The 9,867-nt window shown below is 33.2% G+C and overlaps 1 protein-coding gene across 2 annotated transcripts; it reads right to left on the minus strand.

Annotated features, from left to right (window-relative positions):
• Positions 1 to 6,671: 6,671 nt before the first annotated feature.
• LOC21402221 (protein SHOOT GRAVITROPISM 5) lies at positions 6,672 to 9,590 on the minus strand. 2 transcript variants are annotated; one of them, XM_024171643.1, is made up of 3 exons: positions 9,092 to 9,590; positions 8,477 to 8,876; positions 6,672 to 7,574 (listed from the first exon to the last, which is right to left on the minus strand). In XM_024171643.1, exons 1-3 carry the CDS (start codon positions 9,228 to 9,230, stop codon positions 6,794 to 6,796), a joined length of 1,320 nt encoding a protein of 439 aa, XP_024027411.1. In that variant the 5' UTR covers positions 9,231 to 9,590; the 3' UTR covers positions 6,672 to 6,793. The 2 variants fall into 2 exon arrangements, with proteins under 2 accessions (XP_024027411.1, XP_010105532.1); XM_010107230.2 differs by having other exon boundaries at positions 8,477 to 8,897.
• Positions 9,591 to 9,867: the final 277 nt, after the last annotated feature.

Raw genomic sequence — 9,867 nt, forward strand, 5'->3', positions numbered from 1 at the left:
ATTACAACAGAAGATGTTTAAAAATAGTTCAAAATTCAAGAGATAAAATGAGAGTATTTAAAGCTCAATAGACAAACTGAAAATAACTCTAAAATTCAAAAAATACCATTAATAATGATCTTTACCTATCCAACATTAATTGAGGTTTAATTTTAACCACATTAATTTAAAAAAAAAAAAAAAAAAAAAAAAACCCCCTTTAACGAAGTGAAAGTGCCCCAATGACATGCATATAGCCCAAGGTCATAGTTAGGGGGGGGCCATGGCCTATCTTCCTAGCCCTGTTTTTTGTGGGTTAATTCAAACCAATCTCAACCTACGATACATGGATGAACAAAGCCTATGATGTACGGATGGCCCCATCGTCCACTATCACTATGTTCGGCAACCCGACGCAATTGCACTAATATCTAAAAGCACCCAATTATGGCCCATGCCCCAATTAACCTGCTCCTCCCACTATCACATACTTATTTTCCGCAAACTCAGAAAGAATATTGTCACAAAAGCCCCCCCTCCCTTTTACCCACTTTAGTGCAACTAGAGAAAGAAAATTAATGGTGGTTTGAACAATGCAAATGTGTTCAATTTTCCTCCCCAAATTCTCAACATAATTAGATGTTACATGTATATATGAAATGAGAATGTTAGGCAAACAAGGGCCTTTTTTTTTTTTGTGAATGGTGATATATATTTGTCCTCTACCAATTGGATTCGGCTGAGAGATTTTCAACCATACATCTCTATCATATCTCCAACCTTTTTAAAAAAAAAAATTTCCCAAAACCAATGGTGACAATAATCTTTGGTTTTAGATACTTGTCTTAGATTGTCGTTTCAATCTAATTAGCTAGGGAATGCCGACGATTTTATTAGGTCTATTAATTGTTTTTTTTTTTATCCATTTTATGCTGACCACTTATAATTTTATCATTGAAGAACTGAATGAATTTTTTACCTAAGAAAGAAAAAAATGATTAAACATTTTTAAATTACAAAAATGGTCGAAATTCAGATATGTTCAAGGTGTCTATGAAAGGAAAACGAAGTACTTCTTCACTAATTAACAGATAAAAAATTGGTTTACTACAATTAAAATGTATTATTAACCAAGCTAATTATTACAGGGTTTTTTATTCTTAAAGATATTTGCGGGCTATTTGTGTATACAATTAGCCATTTATTAAAGTAGATGGGTCAAAATTATAATATCGGGATAAAAGTTGGAAGTGCTCAGACGACAATTATCCTATTTTCGTGACTATGTACAACAAATTATTCAAAAAAAAATGTAATTAATAAGGCTTTCTTGATTAATTACTGAAAAAGGGCTTATTTAAGAGGAAGAAAAGTTCCTCTCTCTCAAAAAAAAAAAAAGGAAAAAAAGTTACTAGCAAAAAAACCACGTAAAATAATTGGCAAGAGTAAAATGTGTGAGCGTATCCATAAAAATTCCAATGTACTAAGTAATATCACGAGCGATTAGTCAAGCTCCAAAATATGTCAGTAGATTCTCAATACATATATATATATATATAAATGTATATCTATTTATATTTATATATAGATATCAAAACAATATTTGAACCATTCTCAAAAAAAGAAAAAAAAAAAAAAAGAATTGACCCGACACAACTTTTGCTAGAGATAAGCAGTGTTTTTATTAAGTTTCACATTTGTATCCACTAGATAGTTACGGCAATTTCAAAATTTCCAAGAGCGATGGTGATATACATATACTTTTTCTCTCTCGTGCACACACACACGTCTATTTTGCATATACATGTCCCTTTCTAATAAGGTGGGGTTGTGTCATTTCTCCATTTCCATCACATTATTTCTTCTTCCAAATGGATGAGATAATTATTTCCAATGCTCTAATATACATTTTGACCTACTACATATATATATATATATATATTTTTTTTTTCCTGCCAAAATTTTGTAAAAGAGAATTATATGTTCATACATAAGTATTGTAGTAGGATTTATGAATGTTTCAGAAGGGCAAAGGAAAAGTATCCGTCACCGTTGGCTGTAAATGCGAGGGAATGTGAATAATCCAAACATATACCTCCAAGAAACATTTATGGGCTTTGCTATACGTCCATATTTATCTCACGGAAACATTTATTGTCAATTGAACAAGATTAATATTTGAAAATCAAACAGGAATCTTCTTGACTACGATGAGTGCATGTATACAATATATATATATATATATATTTATTTATATATCCTTTTTTTTTTGTTTGAAAATGATACAATTATGTCCTTTTGGTAGAAAGGAATTTAACAAATTGATATACATGGATAACATAAGAGGCACAAATATGGAAACATCGTGTATCATGTGTACCAGTTTAATAGTAAAATGGATCTCTAGAAAAATGCCAAATATAGTGGCTTGAATGACAAGCTTTCTTCGTTTTAAAAATATAAATATCCGGTCATATACTATAGTAGGTCGACAGGCAAGTCTCACTATATATGTCATGTTATCAAAATATTGTAATTAGACTCAATAGACTGTAGAGGAGTAGCTGATACTATTATTGTTGGCTGTGAAATCATAAAACACAAGGGGAATGATGGTTTTGAAAGTATTTTATAAAGCGGATCTCACTAATTAGGTTGTCATTTAAAAAATTTTATAAATGTTTTATTGATGTCTATTGGCAAAACAATTCTCAACTATCGAAGCGTAACAAATTTCATAAGAGCAACTGTAATCATACCGGTCATTTTTCGCTCCACCCATTAGCTAAATAGTTAGCTATCTTAGAGAATGTCTTTCACACTAGTTAAATATAACTAGCATGAAGAGATTAGTCATTTATTTTTTTTATTATTTTATTCTTTCAACCCACAATAAATGTAAAGGTTATTTGTTAAGTTCAATAAAGTTATTCATATTTTAGATTCAATAAATATTAAAATAATCTATATTTAGCTAAAATATAAAATATGATTGGAGTGAGTCACTAAAAAATTATTAGCGAAAATAGCTTTCTAGTCTTTTTAGCTAAAATTTAACTATAAAGAGTTCCTTGAGGATACTCTAAGATCTTTTTTGCTATTAGTCTCATTCCTTGAAATAATTAGCATGTACGTATGACTGGTTGAATTTTCTTGGACCAAATTCTCCTTCCATCATTTTCTTGGATATAAATTTCTAAGCACTAAATGGGAGTACATAAAAACTCCAGATGGAGTCTAACAAAAGATCAAAATTAAAGCTAGTTGAGTTTCCCATTAACCTCGCTAATATATTTTTATCCGTGAGCACTGGTTATTATTAAATGGGTAATTTATTTATGATATTTCAAACATAAATCTAATTTGGTTTATATGATATTCATATATATTGAATAAGTTTGAGATCTCATTTACCCAAGTGCTCAAATAATACTCGTAGGATATGTTATTTCTCTGTATAATAAAGTTGTGAATTCTATATCTATGATTTAAGTTCTAAAATGCTTATTAATCATTTAATCAATAGATAGAAATGCATAATCGTATGGAGGCTTATGACATTTACTCACAAGGAATTACACTTACAACAATCTATGAAATTACTAAACCGAATTTTATTAAGGCCGGATTTAAAGTGCTCGAAATACATAGGTGTTTCTATTTTATAATCACTATATACTAGAGCAATTGAAGATAAGATTATTCCTAAGAATGAAAATTGACGTCACAATTTAATCAAAATAAAGTGCCTAATTTTATTTACCGATTGTAAAGCATTATTTCATACTATACCTTGTCACCTTAAAATGCTCACTCTAATGATCACTATAAAACAATCCAGTATAACATTATTTTTTTTAACAATAAGATGATTCATGTTGTATGAAGCTCACTATTGTGATAGAATTTTCTATGTTGTATTGTTACACACTCACTTTATAAGCATTATATCAAATTTACATCGGGGTTGGGGTCAATGGTCCCTACGGCTGGGGTCACTGAAAAATCAGTTCTAGATAAAATCTGATTAAATAGTTACCAGCAAACCGCGATGGAAAAATCTACTAAAAACGGTGTCTATACTAGAAATGAAATTATTGACAACAAAAAAAAAAAAAAAAAAAAAAAAAAAAAAAAAAAACCCCCAACCTCCCCAACAAAGCCTAATCGACTTGTCGAGACCATTTTTGGGTCTTATTTTTTTGTTCATACTCATCATATGATTTTCAATGAAAATTGTATGTCATATTACAATCAAGTAGTATCTAATTATTACCATGCAATATAATAAAATTCTAATAGTTCAGAAAATATTTTACACCATCATAGGTTTTCTAATTTATACGCGTCACCCCAACAAAGCCTAATCGACTTGTCGAGACCATTTTTGGGTCTTATTTTTTTGTTCATACTCATCATATGATTTTCAATGAAAATTGTATGTCATATTACAATCAAGTAGTATCTAATTATTACCATGCAATATAATAAAATTCTAATAGTTCAGAAAATATTTTACACCATCATAGGTTTTCTAATTTATACGCGTCACTATATAATTGCTTTTTCTTTTTTTTTTTAACCACGCTATAAATATTCGTTGTTGTTAATAATAGAAGACCCGAATTGGGGACTGTATCAAATAATTATGTTTGTGTATTAACTCTCTGTCATGTGTTATATATATATATATATATGTGGATCTCTATCAATGAGGAATAGTTAGGTGGTGGCAAATTCCCAAATACATGTTAGGAGATAACAAAATTAAATTGGAAGAAAGTCCTACTACCACGTACCACACGTAGCTATCTACAGGACAAAAAAGGGGAGCCTGCATTAAAAGGTGGGGAACGAGGTGCACGTGGTCCCAAAGAAAGAGATGAAAAAAAAAAAAAAATGAACTAGCAAAAATAAAATAAAAATGTTAACCAAAATATTTATGTTTATTAATTTTTTTTTTTTAAAAAAAAGCAAAAGAAAATGAGAAATGAGAATTGGGAACTATTTTTGGTAGCTCCAATCTGTGTTTTCGCTTTTTTGTTTTGGTTTGATATGCGAAAGAAAATCAGCAAACAACACCCAGTTTTCTAAAATTTCCCCAACACCAAAATGGGTCTTTCTTTCCTTCAAAATTAATGGAAAAGGTTCTCTGCTTACTGACTCCTGTACCCCCTCTCTTGGCTCTCTCTCCTGATTCTGATAAAGTTATGTCTCTCTCTCTCTCTCTTTCTCTCTCTTCTCTCTCTGTATCTGTTTGTGTGTTGTTTATGTTGAGAGGGACGAGACCCTGTGCATAACCATTCTAACTGTGGCACTGAAAAACATGGCGTTTTTATAAGCATTTAAAAGGAACACAAATGCAGTGAAAACGACTTCCTATCTTTCTATTTCTCTCTCTCCCCCCATTGAATTTTGCTTCAAGTTTTTAAGTCAGCACCTTTGCAAAATCCCGTTGTATTATTTATTATTATTTTTCTAACTTTATGTTATATTTTTGGTGACATGGTCCCAGGAGATATATATAATACGAGAAAAACTTGTATCATTTCTTTTATTTTTTATTATTTTTTATATTTATTGTTTAAATACGTGAAATTTATTATCTTATTTTTATTTAAATAATAATATTTCATATTAATATAGTGTATTTATCAAATAATAAATATAAAAAATAATTAAAAAAAACTCATATTAGTGTTTTTCTATATAGTAATAATGTAATACTGTTATCTGTCAAGATTGACATATTTATTAATTTCCAAGTGTCACCAATTTCTTTTAACAATGTAGAACGGCCCGTCTTTAAAAGAACCCTACTTTTCTCTGACCTTCAAAATTCGAAATCTAGAAGAGAGAAACTACTGTACACGCACTAGTCTGGTCTATTTAGATTAAGGAGACGTTTGATTCACGAATTAGAACCATATGATTAGAATTATTTTTTATTTACGTGTATTTTTGTGAGAGTATTTTTTATGAGAGAAAATACTGTAACGAATAACGAATCATGATTCAAATCAGAAACTAATCCCCCAAACCAAATAATCCCTAAAAAGTCGTTGTACGTCATATATATATATATATATGTATATATGTATATATAAAAGTGAATGGGACAATTCTGGTTTCAGAGGGTGATGATTAATTTTGTAGTAAAATTAGTTATGACTTTAATATTTATTTCACTTGTAAGCATTGATTGAAATAATTAATACAACTCAACTTTTTCTAACAGCTGCTGTGATATTAATATATCATATTACTATTCTTAGTAATAGTACTGTAAAATTAACATGGAGATATATGCATGTGTTACGTCATGTATTATACAATGAAGTACATACATTTGGAAATAATTAGCATACCCGAAATATACAGTAAATTAACTCTTTTATTTATTTATTTTTTTATCATTTTCGGTCAATTTTTTCTTTAAGAAACAAATGATCATATATTGAATCAACAACACCCCAACAATGGAGCAGAAAATAAAGAGACCTACAAACGACACAGAAAAAAGAAAGAGCTGACAAGATTAATAATAATAATAAAAAAAAAAAAAGAGAACCGAGAGAGAAAAGATCATTATGAAAGGAGTTTCGTTTCCATTCTTTTGCATTTCATTTTTTTTTTTCCTTTTCAAATATAACGTTATGAAAATTTTAAAATTCAAAAAAAAAAAAAAAAAAAACAACAACAACAAACATCCCTTTTTCCCCCCTCGAGTAACACATAACATGGTTGTATTATTATTACTATTATCATAATTACCACGTTTTTCTTTCTGTCACCACTTGACAAATATTCTTTACTACTCTCCTTCCCCTTCCGTGGTGGCCGACGACATGTAACTCATCGCCAACGACGTTGTCTCGTCTGACGGCCCCCCCAACGCGGCCGACGACGGCGTCGTTTGGAACTGCTGCTTGCAGGCTTGGCAAGTGATCTGCAAAATGGTGGAGCTTATCTTCTTCGTCGCTTGCTCTCTAAGCAACTGAGCCTTTTCAAGCTCAGCCTGCGCTTGTTGCCTTATTCTCTTGGCATTCGCAAACTCCTGCTCGGAGATCTCGATCTGTCGCTTTGCCTCTCTCCTGGCCTCCTCGGCATAAGCCTTCTCCGCCATGGCCACCTTCATCAGCTCCTCGGAGCTCGGCTTATTAATGTTTGCCGTTTCCGTCGTTTCGTCGCACCCGATCGAGAGCTTCAACCGGGTGGAGAAGTTCTCGTCGGGCGAATTGTGGAGTGGTGACGACGACGGAAGGAGTTGAAGCTCGAGAAAATGTTGCTGCCGATGATGATTACTAGAATTATTAGTAGTAGTAGCAGTGCTAGAAGGTTTAGTACTACTTCTCTCGGAACTGAAGAACAACGGTTCCATCGGCTTCGGCAAATTGAGAACTCTGGCGGGCAATATTGGAGTGGCAATGTTGCCGAAATTGGCTTCGCTCGACGGGCTCGTGCTCGATGCGGTGCGAGACGAGCAGGCGGTGGCGGCTGCGGCGCCGGCCGTACTGGAGGGCTGCAGTGCCTGCAATTCGGGCCTGACCGTCCGGACCGTGCAACTGTCTTGGTGTTCAATGAAACTCTCAACTCTGATAATCATAAAAGGGACAAAGAATTATAAACCAAGTCAATCAATAGGGAAACAAATAGTATTTATATAAACACATACATATATATATAAGAGCTTCTTGTTGTTATTGTTGTAGGGTTAGCAAAAGAATATGCAATAGAAAAAAGGAAAAAAAAAAAAAAAGGAATATTAGGATCTGCAGCGGTGTAGTGGATATTGTTGTAACTATATATAGTTAATTAGGACATGGATTATATTAATAACAAATGGGAATTAAAGAAATGATATATATATATATATGTATGTATGTAATATGGGGTCTGGTCACTAGTGTGTTTTAAGGGTGTCAAATAACGATCTTATTGGGAATAGGGATAAAATATTTTCAGCGCTCTCTCTAGCTGATTTCCGAGTACTTCCATTGGCTGGCTTAGATCACACTCACACACAGACACAGGTAAAAAAGCATATGAGGTCAGGTGTACGACGAGAGAAAAACATTTAAACTCATCTTTTAAACAGTACTGTCTCATCTTCCTCAGAGAAAAACAACAAAAAATTTGAGAAGACATGAACGAACACAAACACCACAGCAAAAAAATAAAATAAAAAAAAAAGAAAGAGAGCTTGCTCAAATCCAAATTAATGCCATTTATTCCATAAAACTCCGTTTAGGGTTTGAACAAAAAGAAAGAAGCTGTTCCAGAAATCTTCCATATATTTAGCAATTCACCCAAGAAAACCAAATTAACCCAATTATTATTAATTCAAAAAGGTCATATGTACTCATTAAGTTATCTGTTTTCTCTCTTTCACGAGAATTCATAAGAAAGAAGGAAGGAAGGAAAGATCGAAATTGAGATTATTATTGTAAATACTATTATTATAATTAGATAGTGTTAATATTATTGAAGCAATTACCTAGAAAAGACACGGCCACAGTCACAAGAATGGCCGCGGGTGCCACAGGTCTTGAGGTGGGCCTTGTAATCGGACTGAACAGCGTAACCCTTGGAGCACTTGTCGCAGACCCACTGCTTGTGGTTGCTGTGCTTTCTCCTGAAGTGCTTCTTGATGCCGACGAGATCGCCGAGGGCGTGGCAAGGGTCGTGGTGCAAGCAGCTCGGCTCGGGGCATACGAAGACCCTCTTCTTCACCTCCTGCGTCTCCCTCTTCAGCAGCTTCCACGGCACCTTGTGCCTCCTCCGGTGCATCTGCAGGTTCTGGTCCCTCTGGAACCCTTGGTTGCAGATCTCGCACACGTACCGGTCCGACTCCAATAGCGTCTTCGGCGATAGCGACACAACTTCTGCGTCCGGATCTATGCAGAGAGAGAGGATAACTGATATCAGAAACAACTAATTATAAAAAGCAAAGGCCGGCGTATATATATATATATATATATATATATAGGCGTCGAATTATATAAAATTCGACCATAACACAATTAATTAATTAAGCCAAAATTGAAGATAATTGAATTGAAAATTTTCGATTTTGTTACTGATCATAAAGAAGTGTGTACTATAATATTACCTGGTGTGCCTGCTGGTCTTCTTTTTCTTTTGTTGTTGTTGTTGGATGTGGTGGTGGTGGTGGTGATCCCATTTTCTGAGGGGTCAGGGAAAGGAATATGGTGATGATCAGAAGAAGAAGCAGTGTTGTTGTCAAGCATGAGGGGGTGAGAGATTTTTTGTTTTGTTTTGTGTTTTAGTGGGGGAGACTATGAGCGAGCTATAATATTGTTTGGTGTTTGGTGCTGTTTTTGTTGAAAGGAAAAGAAAGGAAGTAAATACTACACACAATCTATCTACAGCTGGTGAAGTTGGAATAGTGGGTTTTCTGCTTTACTCATGGAGAGAGATAGAGTGATAGCTAGATTGAGAGAGAGAGAGAGAGAGAGAGAGAGAGAGAGAGAGAGAGAGAGAGGGGAGGGAAAAAAGAGAGGAACAAAAGCTCTTGCTTTCTGCAATCAACTTTCTTTAAACTTTAAGGCTTTTTAGCCTCTTTTATCTTTTCTCTTTTCTATTTTTTCCATGAGCCTTTTTTTTTTTTTTTTTTTTTTTCCTTTTTTTTTTTTTTTTTTTTTTTTTATTTTCTTTCTTTCTTTTGTTTCATTGACCCCTCACCTTGAGCAGGTAAGGTTGAGGGAAGTCTTGTATATAAAGCTCTCTCTACAGGAAATGGAATAGGGAGGAAAGAGAGAGTGTTTGTGGGGTTGCTGACCCAATCACATTTGCTTAAAAATCTGAGCCCCACACACAGAATTCGGACAGAAACAAAAAAACATCCTCCCCATAAGAAAACAAACA

The sequence above is a fragment of the Morus notabilis genome, unplaced genomic scaffold (genome assembly GCF_000414095.1).
Source record: "Morus notabilis unplaced genomic scaffold, ASM41409v2 Scaffold102, whole genome shotgun sequence".
Taxonomy (NCBI): Eukaryota; Viridiplantae; Streptophyta; class Magnoliopsida; order Rosales; family Moraceae; genus Morus; species Morus notabilis.

Excerpts from the sequence above, each read along its gene's own strand:
- LOC21402221 (XM_010107230.2), bottom strand. The coding sequence starts at position 9,230 with ATGCTTGACAACAACACTGCTTCTTCTTCTGATCATCACCATATTCCT. Across the intron at positions 8,898-9,091 it reads AAGACCAGCAGGCACACCAG|TTATCCTCTCTCTCTGCATA; the intron begins GTAATATTATAG and ends TTCTGATATCAG. Across the intron at positions 7,575-8,476 it reads TGTGGCCGTGTCTTTTCTAG|AGTTGAGAGTTTCATTGAAC; the intron begins GTAATTGCTTCA and ends TATGATTATCAG.